The sequence below is a fragment of the Chiloscyllium plagiosum genome, unplaced genomic scaffold (genome assembly GCF_037043375.1).
Source record: "Chiloscyllium plagiosum isolate Xiang-an unplaced genomic scaffold, Cpla_swu_hap1 HiC_scaffold_11, whole genome shotgun sequence".
Lineage (NCBI taxonomy): Eukaryota > Metazoa > Chordata > Chondrichthyes > Orectolobiformes > Hemiscylliidae > Chiloscyllium > Chiloscyllium plagiosum.
This window is the reverse complement of record NW_028270149.1, coordinates 24985306-25003412: the sequence shown is the minus strand read 5'-3', so window position 1 is coordinate 25003412 and position 18107 is coordinate 24985306. Positions and strand designations below refer to the sequence as shown.

The 18107-nt window shown below is 39.6% G+C and overlaps 1 protein-coding gene across 1 annotated transcript in view; it reads right to left on the bottom strand.

Moving 5' to 3' along the window:
• Positions 1 to 520: 520 nt before the first annotated feature.
• The window catches only part of slc16a2 (solute carrier family 16 member 2), a 95015-nt gene continuing 77428 nt past the window's right edge, over positions 521 to 18107 (bottom strand). Inside the window, exons 5-6 of the mRNA XM_043705006.2 lie at positions 11416 to 11644; positions 521 to 8326 (exon numbers count right to left, since the gene is read on the bottom strand). Of these exons, the coding sequence (XP_043560941.2) occupies positions 8100 to 8326; positions 11416 to 11644 (456 nt within the window). The 3' untranslated portion in view covers positions 521 to 8099. The remainder of the gene's footprint in view (positions 8327 to 11415; positions 11645 to 18107) is intronic.

Genomic DNA, 18107 nt, shown 5'->3' with positions numbered 1-18107 from the left:
CCCCCACCTCACCCTAGTTCCAAACTTCCAGCTCAGCACTGTCCCCATAAACTGTCCTGCCTGCCTATCTTCTTTTCCACCTATCTACTCCACCCTCCCCCCGCCCCCGGCCTATCACCATCCCTTCCCCACTGACCTATTGTACTCTATGCTACTTTCTCCCCACCCCCACCCTCCTCTAGCTTATCTCTCCACGCTTCAGGCTCTTTGCCTTTATTCCTGATGAAACGTCGATCTTACTGCTCCTTGGATGCTGCCTGAACAGCTGTGCTCTTCCAGCACCACTAATCCAGAATTCCCTTTCAAAGTTTTGTTTCTTGCAATACCAGTGCTGAAAGTACAAAATGAAAAGTTTTGGCTACATGTCTCATTTTACCAAGTTTAGCTATTGTACTACCAAGCAATTAACCAATGGACGTGTGTATTCAAAGTAGCCGTTTTAAATGTTTGTCATTATCAAATGTCAATGCCCGCTTAGCAGTTACTTGAAGCTGTGGAATAAAACAATTTCATTTCAAGCTTTTCAAAGTTTATTTTGTATTTTATCTAAAATCATCCTTACATTGATTTGATATGTCATTCACCTCTCACTTATGTGTAATACTATTGGTGAACAATTTTCAACATGAAAAAGCGACACAAATGAACTTTTTAACATCAGATTGTTTTGATAAACATTAAAAGTATTCATGTTCATTTCTAATGAGAATAGCAGGAGGTGTATAAATAATTGACATTTACCTTTTTTTGCTACAGTTGGCCTATTTTTGACAGAGCTATAACAGAATAGATTTGGAAAAATAGTTTTATTGCTTGTCAGCTAAAAGGTGGAACTAACTGGAAAATGATATCTTGAATTGAACTAATTACAAACACCGATATTATTTTTAAAAGTTATTGAATGGTTGTTGATTTACACAACACTGTCTTTATGTTAAATTAGGGTTTTAATAAAATCTGAATTAAAATAATTGTAAACTATCCAAAAAATGTTGATAAAATCATAAAGTTATGGTTTAATGTTTATAGTTTACCCTGTGCAGTGATAGTCTAGAACCATTTTAAGTTTTGGAAGGTGTAAATACTATAATTTGTTTTGCGGAAAAGTTAGCTACAATATATAACAAACACTTTGAGGAAGCTTTCATATATTAAGTTAGAACTGTCTGCTCAGTGAGCTTCCTCTGTCTCATTTCAGCTCTGATGAGGCATAGGTGAAAATTAACAATGTTTTATTGTGGTAAGTGAGAGGGATCTGTCAAGTCCTCGAGCAACTGGTATCTGTGCTTTTAAGTCAAGATGAATGTAGGAATCAAAGGAAATGGAGGAGTGAAATATCTCAAACAGGGGAAAAGGAAGAAATGAGTCCTTGCAAGCCAAACATACCCAAAGGAGGGAAAAAGAAGCTGACACAAAGCTACTGGACAGAGAGTGAGGAAGATTCCCTTATTAAATATTATGTGAATGCCTTTGTGAGTTCACCTGAATAAAGCTCGCTCTTCCTGCATCCTCCTCAGGTTTTCTACACCATTGTCCAGCTGGAATTGTCAACTATAAGATGGAACTAATTGGAAAATGATACTTTGAATCTAACCAATTACAAAACTTATGTATTATTTTGAAAGATTATTGAATGGTTGTTGATTTACACAAGACAATGTCTTTTTGAAATGTTATTAAACATATCAAAAACATACAGAGTAAGAGCAGAAGTAGGCAGTTGGGCCCTTTGAGCTGCTGCACTACTCATTAAGATCAAGCTCATGGCTGATCTGGTTGTGTTTTGAATGCCACATTCCCATCTCCTCCTTCTGACCCTTGATTCCGTCTGCCTGACCAGAATCTATGGACCTCTGTCATAAAAAAAATTCAGTGATTCCACCTCTGCCTTCTGAAGAAGAGTTCCAAAGTCGCACAACCCCCATCTCCAGTCCCTAAGTTTGAGTGTTCCTCCACCCCCATTCCACACTAAACTACAAGGTAAAGCATCATCTCCATGTCCACTTTGTCAAGATCATTAAGGATCTTATGTACTTCAATCAAGTGACCCCTCACTGTTCTAAACTCCAGTGTAAACAAACTCAGACTGTCCAAACTATCCTCCTAAGATCACCCACTCAGTCTGGGTATCAGCTTAGTAATCTTCCTCTCACCTGCCTCCAATACATTGCATCCTAAATTAGCATTGGGAAGATGGAAGCAAAATCATAAAAAATACTATTGCTCAGTTAAAAACAACAGATGCTGTCATTGTCACCTGTGCCACTAGACTGCTGGTTTGGATAGATTACAAAATGGTACCAAACCCTAAACTGCAATTTGAGTTTGTGCTGAAGGTCCTTCAATGGAGGTAACATTTAGGAGCTCTAAGTCAAAAACCCAAAGTACAACAAAAATTTCAACAGCCTCAACATATTTGCACAAATACAACTGGCAAAAAAACCTTATTGTTTCCACAAACTGCAGGTAAATTACTTCTAGTAGAGGAAAGTGAGATTGGAGAGTGGGAGGGATAGAATAAATTCAATTAATTTCAGGCAATGAGTTAGAGGTGGAAAGAGGAAAAAAAAGGACTTTTCACACCCCACTGTACATCTCAAATTTCTTCACAGCCAATTCAGCACTTGTTTTTGAAGTGCATAAAACAGCAGTACCAAAAGTGTGGTGCCGGAAAAGCACAGCCGGTCAGGCAGCATCCAAGGAGCAGGAGAGTAAATGTTTCGAGCGTAAGCTCTTCGTCCTGCGGCCAACCTGCACTCAGCCAATCTCTTACAAACAGCAATGTGCTGTTGACCAGATAATCTGTTTCATGTAATGTTGGTTTAGGGATAAATATTGGCTAGGTCACCAGGGTAACTACTCTGCCTTGCTCTTGGTCCATCTTGTGTAATGTGATCTTTCACATTCAGACATGCAAATGATCAGGCCGCTGTTCGAACGTCTCATTTGAAAAGATGACATCTCCAATGGTTCCATGCTTCCTCAGTACAGCACTGGAGTGTCAGTCTTGAGTGTTGAACCCAAGCGCTGAATATGGGACTTGGACACAGAATCTTGGGTTTCACAGGGGAAGATGCTACCAGCTAAACCATGGTTGACTCACAATTTTCAAGCTCAAGCCTGAAGTGGAAGCTAATAGAGCTTACTGAATACAGCAGGATTATTTTGACTGCAAAAGACAGTGAGTGGAGGACAGATGCCTAATGCAAATTAGATTTGTAAAATCTATCTCCAGATATTAACGAGAGTGCAGTCTCTGTGTATCATTGACAAAATTAAGCAATCATCTTGGTTCTGTCTAAGACCTGTAGTTTCACAATATGCAACCAAATAAATATACATAATTTCCAAAATTAAAATAATTTTTGCAACTCCTTTTACTATCTATTCTTACTGTTGTTCTTGCTACTTGTTATATAAAGACAAGACAGTCCTGTTCTCTCTATAAAGCAGTGTGCTGCGGTTGTGATTTCACCTTGGAGTGGAGAGGGAAGTGGCTGCCTCCACTTACTACCCTGCCTCTCGTCAACAATGTCAGCTATTAGGATCCTTGCAGAAATTATAGAGGGCACAAGAAGGATCTCGTGATGTCTTTTATGCCACAGTGGTGCTAGTACCTGTACCTAATATTCCCAAACACTTTTTTTTCATAGTGTATGGAAAGATAAAAAAACTAAAGTCAGTTTGATTGGCTACCAGGGTCTGGAAAGTGCTGTAACATTATGGTGGTAAGTATGAGATGATTAGGTACACTTTGAACGTCACCTTAAAGTCTGAAATATAAATCCAATCAATTTCCACTCATCTTCATCTACCAGAGGAAAACCTATCAATAAAACAGCACAAATTACTTTCTTTGCAAAAACTACTTTTCATCAGAGTTATCTGCCAGTCGCTATGAAAGACAAAAGGAATTTAAAAAACAGCATTATTTTCTCCAATTTTAAGATTTGAAGTAGTTGAATTTTGTCATTGATAGGCATCCTTCTTTATTTAAATACAGTCTGTTTGCAGAAAGACACTGAGTAGATTTAAGGCATGGAAACAAATAACATTATGTGAAAAAGGCGATAAAACTGACTGAGAATTGCTACCAATCTCTATTTTGCACAGGAAACTTAATTATGTGTTTGTTTTGAATGCAGAAAGGATCACAGAGTTCTAATAATTCAAAATTAGAAAGTAGCTCCACTTAATTGCAATTCATATCTGGGTTCAATCAGTACATTCCTGTTGATGCACTGCATATCATGTAACAATCAGATTAATTTACCATGGAAATGATAAATCAAGGTGCTCCTGTTTGCAAGTATTCATTAAAATCTGACTTGAAAAGGTAATGTCATCATCAATACAGCTAGACTTGAAAGTGCAATTGCTTCATTGTAAATCCTTCCTTGATTACAGGTTCAAACATCAAGATTAAAAATCACTTTCTCCCATATAGTAAAATTACAGATACTTTGTATGGTGCAGTATGTGGAATGTGTCCATTGTAACACAGAGAGACAGTGTATTCAGTTTTTAAATTAGATCATGCCTGACATGTATTCTGATTTCATTTACCTGCCTTGGTTCCTGAAAACTTAATGCTCATGCCAAACAAGAATACCTATCAATCTCAGCTTTGTGAAGCGAGAGTCCCAGATTCCTACTGGCCATTGTATGCAGAGGTGTTTCTTGCATCACGTCTGAATGGCCAGTCTCCAATGGGAAGCTTATGTGCCTTCTCTCTTGGTGCCACTACCAGAGGTAAGGACGGATCTCCATATAGTACAAAATAATAGTTCTGAAAGGGTTAATATTGAAGTCAGCATTAGGTACTGCCCAATTTGATGATGGCATGTTATTCCGAGTGGAGAATCAAGTCCAGTTGGTGATCCCATATGCTGGAAAACAGGGTTGGTGTCCATAATTGGCTCTAATGATGAGCTGGTCATGGTTGGTTCAGCAGACATACGATAGCCACCTAAATCCTTGAATGTGCTTTACAACTTCAATTAGATCGTGCCTTTAAATTCGATAATGAAATACACACCAGCCCAATCTATGTTTTTAGTCTATCTGGTCTAACATTTTAAGCTAGCATCATTCTACACTGCATGTCCTCCAATGTCAGTGCATCTTTCCACTGCAGTTTTGGTGTCGAGAACTGAATACAGTACAACAGATGCTGTCTAAACAGAGCTTTCATCCAAACATAGCATAACTTCCATCTCCAAGAATTCCAAGCCTGTTTGTTGGTATGTTATATGAATATTATATAAGATGAAAATAAGTGCTTTGAAACAAAATACTGACACAAGCATTTCAATTACAAAATAAAGATTTTCAAATACATAATTAGGTACACACTCCGTATAGGGAAGGGGGAGGAGACTGTTAAAATCTACAACAATTTGAATAGCTTCTTTTGTTTCATGTAGAAGTTACAATGGCTAAGGAATACATTATTACCCATAGCCATTTGCTAGCTCACAATCTGTTGTTTGGGGGAGATGTGAAGCTTTGGTATGTGGAAGAAGTGTATGCTAGTTAGATCTTTTATTTATTCTTATGTTCCACACACTGGAGGAGTCATAACAGTAGTTGCCTGGATCAATTGGCATTATTGGTCAATATGATGCAATCAAATGGAAGCAGTAATGCTTCATCCATGTGCCCAGTCCTCTGAATGCTATCCCTTAGGAATTGATCACCACAAAGTAGGCAGAACAATAAGCATTTGACTAAGAATCTTCAATGATCAAATTTTACTATTTTTAATAATTTTGCACTGTTGCCGGTCTTAATCCTAAAAGTTGGGAAGGGATATCACCAATTCACAATTAAGGTAAGACTATTTTTATTTTCATTCAGCTTTTCCTTGTGTACAATCGTGAGCACTTGTTAATCTTAAAAGCTTCTGCTAAAGAGAAAAGGACTGAATTTTTTTTATGATTATGCACCAATGACATTAAAAGGAACTAGGTGATTGTAGCTCTGTAAATTCTACACAGATTATCATGTACTTGCCTAGTTGAAATTATTGTGTTGAAATGCAATCAGAGCAACTGGTCTATAACAAAATTTGATATGGCACTTTAAGATCCAGGCACAAACCTGTACTGACTGTAATGAGGTCAGCCACATAGACCTCATAAAATATGAGTTGCCTGATTGGGACTATTACTTATGTCCAGTCAGGAAGCCCTGACTGACATATAAACAGGAGTTGTGGGTTAAATAAAAAAAAAATTAAAAAAAGAGTTGTCTCTGGAAAAGGAGCACGTGGTCTCCACCAACACCCTGTTCAAGGAGTGCATTATTTCCCCCTCTAACTCTATTTTGATTTAGTCCCTGCCCTCCCCTTCACTGTTTGATCACACAGCATTGCCCTTTGGTGTGAAGGGCACTGCTTGTCACTAGCCACTCGGGTGTTTTCCTATCTTCCTGGTGGTGGAAATTGAATAAAGATGTGTACATCTTGCGTCTCTCACTGTGTCTCACACATGCACACACACAACATGGTTGCTGGGGAAAAAATAAGCACTACTGCAGTTAGGCGGTAGTGTGGGAGGAAATAAACCCAGGAGATTTGGGTGCTGGGAAAAAAATAAGCCAAAAATAAATAATTAAGCGGTAGTGTGGGGGAAAAATAAAATTAAAAAAAATAAACAGGGGTGTAAGAGGTTCTATTCATTCAGAGAGCTGGCTCAGAGGAGGCTGGATGAGAGAGAGTGTGTGTGTGTAAATAAAGGGTGACTTGGTGATGGGAATCCAGACTATGTGGAGTTACTTCAAAATCTAGCACATTATCTTATTCTAAGAACTCATTCTAATGTTACACATGTGCAAAAAAGTTGTTTTAAAGCATTCAAATGAGGTTTTTGAGGAAGTAACTAAGAAGATTGATGAGGGCAGAGTGGTAGATGTTGTTTACTTGGAATTTAGTAAAGCCTTTGAAAGGGTTCCACATGGTAGATTAATTAGTAAAGTCAGATCACATAGAATTGAGGGAGATCTTGCCACTGGACACAAAACTGGCTTGATGGCAGGAGAGAGATTGGTGGTGGAATGTTGTTTTACAGATTGGAGACCTGTTAACGGCGGTGTTCCAGAGGGATTTGTGCGAGGTTCACGTTTGTTTGTCATGTATACAAATGATTTACAAGAGAATACAGAAGGCATAGTTAGTAAGTTTGTGGATGACACCAAGATTGGTGGAATGGTGGACAAGGTTGCAAAGGGCTCTTGATCAACTGGGTCAATGGACTGAGGAGTGGCAAATGGAGTTTAATTTGAATAAATACAAATAAATGAATTTTGGTAAAACAAACACAGGCCATACTTATACAATTAAAAGTTAAGGCCCTGAGCAGTATTATAGAACAGAGAGACCTAAGGGTTCAGGTACATAATTCTTTGAAGTTTGTATCACATGTAGACAGGGTGGTTAAGAAGGCATTTAACACACTTGCCTTCATTGCTCATACCTTTGAGTATAGGAGATGGAATATTACGGTGAGGTGGTGAGGCTCTTCTAGAGTACTGTTTCCAATTCTGGTCACCCTGCTTTAGGAAGGATACTATTAAACTGGAAAAGGTTCAGAAACGGTTTACCAGAATGTCTCTGGGAATGAAGGATTTGAGTTATAAGGAGAGGCTGGATAGATTGGGACTTTTTTTAAAATGGAGCATAAGAGGTTGAGAGGTATATAAAATCATATGTATAGATAAGGTGAATAGAAAGTTTTTTTCCCTAGGATGGAGGATTTCAAGGCTAAGGTGAGAGGAATAAGATTTTAAAAAGATATGAGGAACTTTTTTTTTTACACAGACAGTGTAAATTGTGTACGGAATGAACTTTCAGAGGAAGTGGTAGATGCAGGTATAGGTAGACAGGGACATTTAAAAGACATTTGGATAAGTACATGAATAAGAAGTGTTTGGAGGACGTGAGCCAAGCACAAGCAGGTGGGAGTAGTTTCGTTTGAGATTACGGTGAGCATGGAGTGGTTGGACCAAGGGGTCTGTTTCTGTGCTGTAGGCCTCTATCACTGTTTGTGCTGGTAAGGATCCATACTGGAATGTAGGAGAGAACAGCATGGCGACATTGTCTATGCAGACACTTCTGCATTTGAGTTGCTGGGAAGCATGTCCCCGTTGAATACGTTTTCAGAAGCTAACAACATCCTGTCAGTGCCGGGCTCTTCTTTCTCTTGCCTCTTGCGAATTCGGTTGTGGATTATAGGGATAAAGAACAAGACTGATCCCCCAATAATCGGCGGAATTCCAGCTAAGTAAAAGGCCATTCGATAGTTATGAAAGTGATCATAGAGAATTCCTGCATGGAGTAAAAAGACCAGAAGTTAGGTGTATTAGTATTAAACTCCCACTATCAAAGCTGCAGCTTAAATTTAATATGCCATTACTTGACCTGGAAATACATAACTTTGACAATACTTTAGTCAAGCAATTTCTTTAATGCTTGAGCGGAAGGAACTTGTAGAGATCTAAATTAATATTAATATGAATTTCCCATTTCTCTCCATAGTGCTGAATTGGATGTAAACAGACTGACTGATTTTCAATTTAATGCAAACTTCAGAAAATGCATCTGTCGAGCTATAAAGATTTTCCAAAAAGCATGATCATATTCATGCAAGACAAACACCTTTTTCCATGGACTAATTTGGTCAATAATCTCAGCTCAATCTAAAATGACTTGAAACAGTCTAACCACACATTGTTTATAATAGTATACATTATAATCCCATGTAAAAGGTGAAACAGCCTCAAAGGAAACATAAGTCTTCTGGAAATAGAGTTTTGGGGAGTGGCTCATGTGATTCACCTAGTAAGCCCCACCAGGGAAGTTCCCAGACCATATTCTGGGTTCCCACTGCTTACAGTTACATGATTATTAAAACTATACAGCACTAGGCACTCCCTCCTGCAATTTAGGTTGTTTTTGCCCATAAGATGAATTCTAAATTAAACTAAAGGACTTTGCATGGAGGCTAGTTCTTTCAACAAACACAAGGAGGATGCATGGGACATTCTGTCCATTCCTCCACAGGTCCAACATTAGTTAGTAAATGTTCAGGCAGGGTTGGAATTTTAAGTGCATCATACACTGAAATGTTCAGTCTGCCTGGACTCATACACAAAGTACAACACCTCGACTATCGAGTAGGTCCCAGTGTTCGTTTCCACAAAACCATTCCCATCGCCTTTGCTGTTCCTCCATTTTAACTAACTGTGTAATTTTCAAGAAGAATCTGGAGGTTTGAGTGGGAGTTCTGTTTTCCATAGCACACTGGAACAGAGTCTGACCACCACTCCAGCTTGGAGTGTGTGTATATTTATAACATCTCTGGACATTCAATTAGAAATTCTTGGCAGTGGTGAAGAATGGACAATAGGAAATTGGCAATTTGTTTAATTGTTAAAATAATCTCCTGAAGCAATTCATTTGCTGAAGTGACAAGATTATACACAGAATTATTTTAAATCACCCTATTCAGACACAGCTCCAGGGCAAGTGGGACTTGGACCCAAATTTCCTGGCCTGGACGTTGACATCCTACTGCTGTGCCATAAAAGCTCCTGAAAGCATTTTTTATATAAAACTGGAACTTTACAGCGAGACCTCTGGAATAGAACGGACCTTGAATACAACCCTTCCAGTCCTGAGGTAGGAACACTACTACTCCACAACAGTACCCTCCTTTCCCATTCAAACTTTAGTATTTCAGCTGAGAGAGGTTGACAAGCAGTTATTGATAAAGTGCTCATAGTGAATCTCATGATAATGGCTCCACAAAGGTAAGGGAGGAGAAGGATTTCTCCACTTAAAGGCAATTTGTACAGTTCTGTTTTAACAATACTGATGAATAATTATTTTTTCCATTGCAAAGCCTGTTTGCTAATTACCATTCTGGTTTAGCAAGACTTGTACATCATTTCTTTAGTTAAGTCAGGTATAAGTCGGTTTTAAATGATGAAACTCTGACAGTTTAGGTTCAGCCGTCATTATCTGTTTATTTCCAACCATGCAACAGAATGACATTGGATCCACTTTCTGCCAGCCTCATTTCTACTGATTTTACTGTGCACTTTGGAAGGGATCCAACTCCAGTGTACCCAACCAGTGCCCCAGATTCTGCCCCTCTCTGAAAATGCTTCACTTTTGTCACAACCATGGAATTTCCAGCCCCAGAAAGCTGAACCATCGTTAATCTGATTCAAGGAAGACAGTTCCTTACGAAGTTGTAAAATAAAACAAAGAACTGTGGATGATGGAAATCTGGAATAAAACAGAAATAGCTGGAGAAATTTAGCAGGTCTGGCAGTATCTGCGGAAAGATTAGTTATGAAGGGGGGTCACTGGACCAGAAAAGTTAACTCTGCTTTCTCTCCACAGATTCTCCAGCAATGTTTGCCTTGGTTCCTTACAGATTTGTCTATATCAGTATTCAACTGTAAATTAAGTTGCAATTTAAAAATAATCCAGTTGCAGAACTTTGAAATATAATTGTTTCAATCATTCTTTAAATAAAATGCAATTGGCACTTAACATAAATCAAAAGTTTATAAAAATCATTTAACATATATTTTGGTTACATGGATCTCTGAGCATCTGGCTGCTTACAGGGTTCAGGGTTTACTTGTGTTTTTCTTGGAGCAGGTTCACTTTTGGTTGCAAGGCTGGAGTGTTGTGTGAAAGGGTCTTCCTCACCATGCCTCTCCATAATTTCAATTATTCTTAAATTTAGTAAGCTTTTCAATAGCAAATAGAATGTGTGTTTGAGCAATTTGCACTGATCTCTGTTTGTTGTAAAATTATAAACATGTTCTTTTCCTACATTTTTACAATGAATATCAAATGCATAACATCTCCCCTGCCAGAATACCTTTAGTTAAAGATTTACCAACTGATTTGTGAATTAATAACTGTGTGAACAAATGGGGAATAGTGCCCTGGAATCTGCGCTAATAAGATGAAGGATCCCACCTCAAATTTAACCAAAGTTTTCCTTTTCAGAAGGTGAGTGGCACTTTCTGATTCTATTTAAGATGTAATCTGATTTAATGATTAATAATGTGAACAAGCAATGTGCAAAACACTCAAGTGGTTTCAAATCTTGCTCTGGTCCTTTGCCACTGATTTGTATCAATTGTGGAATAGGTTGCTTTTCAACCAGAATCTGGGAATTCTATCATATATGACTGGGAATTACTGGATTAAATAAACAATATCCAAAGATATTATTTAAAGTTTTAAAAAAATGTGGATTAAGAACTTCAAACATATACTAGTAAATGTTAACATACTGTTTTTCTAATCCAACTGCATCACAATTTCCCATGATTTTTAATCTCTATCCAGTAATAAACATTAAACAAATGTCATTCGTATTTGTCACTAACCTGCAATGGGTGGTCCTGCAGTCATGGGAATAGCCATAAGTCCCAGAAGGAAGCCAATGGCTTGTGATGCATCTTGAGGTCCAACAAGCTCAAAGGCAATAGGTGCCATAATGGTGATGAAACAGCCATCACAGAATCCCAGGAAAATACAGACAATAAGTACATGTTCAAAACCTTTGCACAGTGGTATCATCATGGACATAATCCCCAATATCCAAAAGGATGCCACCTACAAGTTGGAACACAATAGCATTAATCTCCTGGCTGAGAAAGCAAATAGTGGACTGCGGGTGGATTCAAGTTTGTAAGGCAAGAGAGTGGGTTAACTAATGGGCCTATTTTTGGAAGACCCAGGGAGGGCAAAAGAGAGAAAATAAGGAACATGGAGAAGGAAGTGAGGGAAGGTTTGAGTGTTGAGAATGAATAGAGAAAGACTCACCTTCCAATGGGCAAGAAAGAGGTCAGTGCAGGGTTAACCTGTATATATGTAAATACACTGAGTATCGTGTACAAAATTAGGGAACTGGAAGCAGAAATTGCTCTGGGAGAATGTGACATAGTAGCGTTGATAGAAACATGGCTGAAGCCAGAGCAGGACCAGATACTTAACATGCTGAAAATGTGTTGCTGGAAAAGTGCAGCAGGTCAGGCAGCATCCAAGGAGCAGGAGAATCGACGTTTCGGGCATGATCCCTTCTTCAGGAAGGGCTGCACTTTTCCAGCAACACATTTTCAGCTCTGATCTTCAGCATCTGCAGTCCTCACTTTCTCCTAGATACTTAACATGCCAGGCTATAAGGCTTTTAATAAAAACAGGGTGGGTAAAAAGGGAGGAGGTGTAGCATTTTTGGTTAAGGGCAATTTCATTGTCCTGGAACGAGATGCAGTTCCTGAATTAGAATCTTTATAGTTAAAAGTGGAGAAACAGGAAGGGTGTGGTGACCTTGTCGCATATTTATTACAGACCTCCAAATACTGGGGAGGAAGTAGAAAATTCTATTTAGAGAAACCAATGCCCTCTAGTTTTGGAAAACCCCACCCTGGGGAAAAGTCCTTATCCATTTACCCTATCCATGCCCGACATGGTTTTATAAACCTCTATAAGCTCACCACTCAGCCTCCAAAGCTTCAAGGAAAATAGCCCCATCTCTAGGTAGATTATGGAAATCTGCAGGAGAAGTAGGGTTGTGATAATTGGGGTGATTTCAATTACACTTGGGTAGACTGGGAAAAAGGTAAAGTGCAGGGCACATAAGGGGAGAAATTCTTGCAATGTGTGCAGGAGAACTTTCTGGATCCTACCAGGGAAGGAGTTATGCTCAATTTGGTCTCAGAAAACAAGGCAGGCCGAGTGGAGAACGTCAAAGTGGGAAGTATTTGGGAAATAGCAATCGTAACATAATAAGATTTCATATTGAATTAGAAAAGGAGAGAAAAGAAATCAGTCAATGATTAAGATGTCAGACTGGAAAAGGGCAGATTTTTAGAAGCCCAGAAGTTGAACTGGAGCAGGTTGATAGGAAACATATTTTGGTGAAAAATGGGTGAATATCAAAAGAGAGATAAATGCATGCATACACATGAGAAATAAATACAAATTATCCAAAGCTGAAGTGCCCTGGATGACTCAGGATATCATAAGAAAATAAGGAAGAGAAAGGAGGTATATGACGCCCACTGGAATAATAATACAATAGAAATCAGGAAGAGTATCTCAAATACAGGAGACAGGCTAAGGCTGGAGTAAGGAAGGTTAAGAGGAAGCATGAGGAAAGGATGTAGGCTTCACTAAAACAAACAGTAAGATGTTCTTCAAGCATATTATCAGTAAAACATTAGTGAAGGATAGAGAGAGGCCCATAAGGAACAAGCAGGGTTATGGTGTTAATTGAAGCAAAGGGTAGGGCAGAAGTACTAAATGAGTACTTTGCTTCTCAGAACAAAGGACAAATAACAGTGCAGCACAAGGACAGGCCCTTTGGCCCACCAAGCTTGCACTGGCACATGATGCTTTTCTAAACTACAAACCTTTTGCCTCTGTGCTATCCATATCCCTCTAATCCCTGCCTATTCATATCCCTGTTAAGATGTCTCTTAAATGTTGCTATTGTATCTGCCTCCACCACCTACTCTGACAATGCATTCCAGTCACTCTATATTAAAAAAACTTGCCTCTTACATCTCCTTTAAACTTTCCCTCTTTTATCTTAAACCTATGTGCCTTAGTAACTAACATTTCTACCCTGGGAAAAAGTCTCTATCCATACTATCCATGCCCATCATAATTTTGTTAACTTCTATCTGCTCAGCCTCTGATGCTCAAATGAAAACAAACCAAGTTTGGCCAATCTCTCCTCACAGCTAATACCCTCCAAACCAGGCAACATCCTGGTAAACCGTTTCTGCACCGTCTCCAAAGCCTCCACATGCTTCTGCAGGTGTGACAACTGGAACTCTACACAATATTCCAAATGTGGCTCAACTAAAGTTCTCTGCAGCTGCAACATGACTTGCCAATGTTTATACTCTATGCCTGACCAATGAAAGCAAACATGCCATATGCCTTCCTGACCACCTTATCCACTTGTGTTGCCACTTTCAAGGAACTGTGGATCTGTACACCTACATTTTTCCACATGCTATCCCTAAATCTTCTCCGATAATTTCCCTACCACTGATGTATTGATGGTACTTAGGGTTCTGCCTTTATTATATAGTTCCTTCCTGCATTAGACTTTCCAAAAGGCATCTCTTCTCATTTGTCTGCATTATATTCTATATGCCATTTTTCCATCAAAATTTCCAGACTATCAATATCCTGCTGTATCCTCTGGAATCCTCCTCACAATCTACAACTTCCCCAATCTTTGTGTTGTTCACAAATTTACTAAGTAGATCACCTACATTCTCTTCCAAATCATTAATATCTATTACAAACAACAAGAGTCCCAGTACTGATCCCTGTAGAACACCACTGGTCACAGATCTTCAGTCAGAAAAACACTCTTCCATCACAACGTTCTGTCTTCTAATACTAAGCCAGTTCTTTATCCATCTTACCAGCTCACCACGGATCATGTGTGACTTCACCTTCTGTATCAGCTTGCCATGAGGGACCTTGTCACAGGCCTTGCTAAAGTCTATATAGACAACATCCAACCCCTGCCCTCATCTATCACTTCCTCAAAAACTCAACTTTTGTGAGCCACAACCTCCCTGCACAAAGCTAAGTGGCCTTACAATAAGTTCACATTTTTCCACACGCTGTCCTTAAATATTCTCCAATAATTTCCCTATCACTGATGTAAGGCTCACGGGCCTGTAGTTTTCCTGATTATCCGTATTACCTTTCTTAAACAAAGAACAACACCAGCTATTCTCCAGTCCTCTAGGACCTCCCATTTGACGAAAGAGAATACAAAGATTCCATACAATGCCCCAGCAATTTCCTCCCTTGCCTCCCCCATTATTCTAGGATACTTCCCATCAGGTCCTGGGTATCTACATTAATGTTTTTCAAAATACCCAACACCCTTCCTTTTCTTTATTGAACATAGCCCTCTCTAGACTCACCATCCACCATGTCCTTCTCCTGTGTGAATTCTGATACAATTCTAGCTCCACGCATAAATTCCCTCCTTTATCCTTGAGTGGACCTACCCTTGTCCTGGTTATCCTCCCTCCTTATGATCGGATAAAATGTCTTGGGATTTTCCTTAATCCTGTCTGCCAAGGAAGTCCCCTCTGAGCCCTAACTCCTTGTTTAAGTTCTTCCCTTCATTAAGTTCTATTTTATTTATATTCTTTGGGGGCTCTGTCTGACTTCAACTTCCTAAACTTCGTGTATGCCTTTTTCTTTTTGACTAAGCTCACAATTTCTCTTGTCATCCAAGATTCCCTAATCTTGTCATCCTTCGCCTTTGTTTTGACTGGAATATGCCACACCACAGTTCTAGTCAACTGGCCTTTAAATGATTCCCACATGCCAGATGTGGACTTACCCTCAAACTGCCACCCCCTCCACCCCTCCCTCTCCTCACTTTCTATATTGGGTAAAAACGATGACTGCAGACGCTGGAAACCAGATTCTGGATTAGTGGTGCTGGAAGAGCACAGCAGTTCAGGCAGCATCCAAGGAGCTTCAAAATCGACGTTTCGGGCAAAAGCCCTTCCTGATGAAGTGCCTACCTAATATTGTCTTAGTTTGCCTTCCCTCAGTTTAGTATTTTCACCCAAGGACTGCTCTTATCCTTATCTGTCAGCGACTTAAAATTTATAGACTTATAGTCACTGTTTCCAAAATGCTCCTGTACTGAAACTTTGATCACCTGACCAGGCTCATTCCCCCAATATCTGGTCTAGTATGGCCCCTTCCCTGGTTGGGCTATATACATACGTTTCAAGAAACTCTTTAGATGCACCTAATAAATCCCACCCCCATCCCTGGCACGAAGGTGGTCTCAGTCAACACAGAGGAAGTTAAAATCTCCTACCACAACAATCCCGTTGTTTTCACATTTTTCCATATATGGCCTCACTGGATAAGCCTTTCAAGGTGTACAGCTGTGACATTCTCCCTAATCAGTATACTATTTCCTCCACCTTTCACAAATCTCTATATTTCACCTGAAACATGTAAATCACACAATGTTAAACTGCCAGTTTTGACCCTCTCTCTACAGCATCTCTGTAAAAGCTCTGTACTCCTCACATGAAAACAAATACACTTCAGCTGACCAGTCCTGCTGTGTTCAATAATCTCTCTGTGTCTCTTCTTCCTCTTCGCCCCTTACTGGCCTTAATCTCTAACTCCTCCTTGGTCATCTCACTTGCTGATCTGTCTTTTGTCTTTACCATACTATTCCCTGAAGCAACATTCAGCCACCAGACTCACCACACTGGCTTTAAAGCTCTAACATTGATTTAGATTCCGGAAGGAGTTTGTGTTAAATCGATAACTGAATCTAGTCTTGCTTGAATGAGTCTAATGATTGGCTGTTAAATTGTTTTTAAAATCACTAAACCATTGAAAACTGGAACTATGCATATTCAGACACTTCCCTAATGCTTAGGTCACAGTGTTATATTCTGTTTGTTCTGAATACACAAAGAACAAAGAAAATTTACAGCCCAAGAACAGGCCTTTTGGCCCTCCAAGCCTGAGCCAATCCAAATGTACTGTCTAAACCTGTCGGTCAATTCCTAAGCATCTGTATCCCTCTGCTCCCCACCTACTCATGTATCTGTCCAGATGCATCTTAAATGAATCTACTGTGCCTGCCTCTACCACCTCTGCTGGCAACGCGTTCCACCACCCTCTGTGTGAAGCACTTGCCGCGTGTATCCCCCTTAAACTTTCCATCTCTCACCTTGAAAGCATGACCTCTCGTTATTGAATCCTTCACCCTGGGAAAACGCTTTTCTCTATCCACCCTGTCTATACCCTTCATGATTTTGTAAACCTCAATCAGGATCCCCCCTCAATCTCCTTTTTTCTAGTGAAAACAAACCTAACGGACTCAACCTCTCTTCATAGCTAATCACATCCAATGCAATGAAGGGTGAGTGTACTCCAAGCCAGCACAACAACAATTCAGCTATGAAGAGATACTAGAGAGGCTGGAGGCTTTTATCAAAAATATACTTTATTCATAACAGGAAATCTTTATGTAAATGAAGAGTTAATGAAGCCTTTCAGGCTGGAATTGTTTTCCTTAGAGCAGAGAGAGCTGATTGGTTGAAAGGAGACTCGCAGTTAGATAGGATAGTGAAGCTGGTGTTTGGTATGCTTTCCTTTACTGGTCAGTGCATTGAGTATAGGAGTTGGCAGCTGTACAGGAATTGGTTAGGCCACTTTTGGAATATTGCGTGCAATTCTGGCCTCCTTCCTATCGAAAGGATGTTGTGAAACTTGAAGGGGTTCAGAAAAGATTTACAAGGATTTTGCCAGAGTTGGAGGATTTGAACTTTTCCTGAAGCATCAGTGGTTGAGGGGTGACCTTATAGAAGTTTATAAAATCATGAAGGGCATGGATAGGGTAAATAGACAAGGTTTTTTTCCCTGGGGTCGGGGAGTCAACAGGCATAGATTCAGGGTGAGAGGGGAAAGATTTAAAAGGAACCTAAGGGCCAACTTTTTCACATGGCATGTATGGAATGAGCTGCCAAAGGAACTGGTGGAGGTTGGCATAATTACAACATTTAAAAGGCATCTGGATAGGTATATGAATAGGAAAGGTTTAGAGGGATATGGGCCAAGTGCTGGTAAATGGGACTAGATTAGGTTGGGATATCTGGTTAGCATGGATGAGTTGGACCCAAGGATGTATTTCTGTGCTATACACCTCTATGACTCTATGGTGAGGGGAGACATTAACTGTGGCATAGATAAGGTACAAAGGGAGAACATTTCCCCTCAATATAAGACTGAACAACCAGGGAAAGTAATTTTAAGTTAAGGAGCAGGAGGTTCAGAGGAATTTGAGGAAAGGTTTCATGACACCAAAATTGGAGGTGTAGTGGACAGCGAAGAGGGTCCATATCCTCAGATTACAACAGGATCTTGACCAGATGGGCCAATGAGGTGACAAGTGGCAGATGGTGTTTAATTCAGATAAATGCGAGGTGCCGCATTTTGGGAAAGCAAATCTTAGCAGGACTTATACACTTAATGGTAAGGTCCTAGGGAGTGT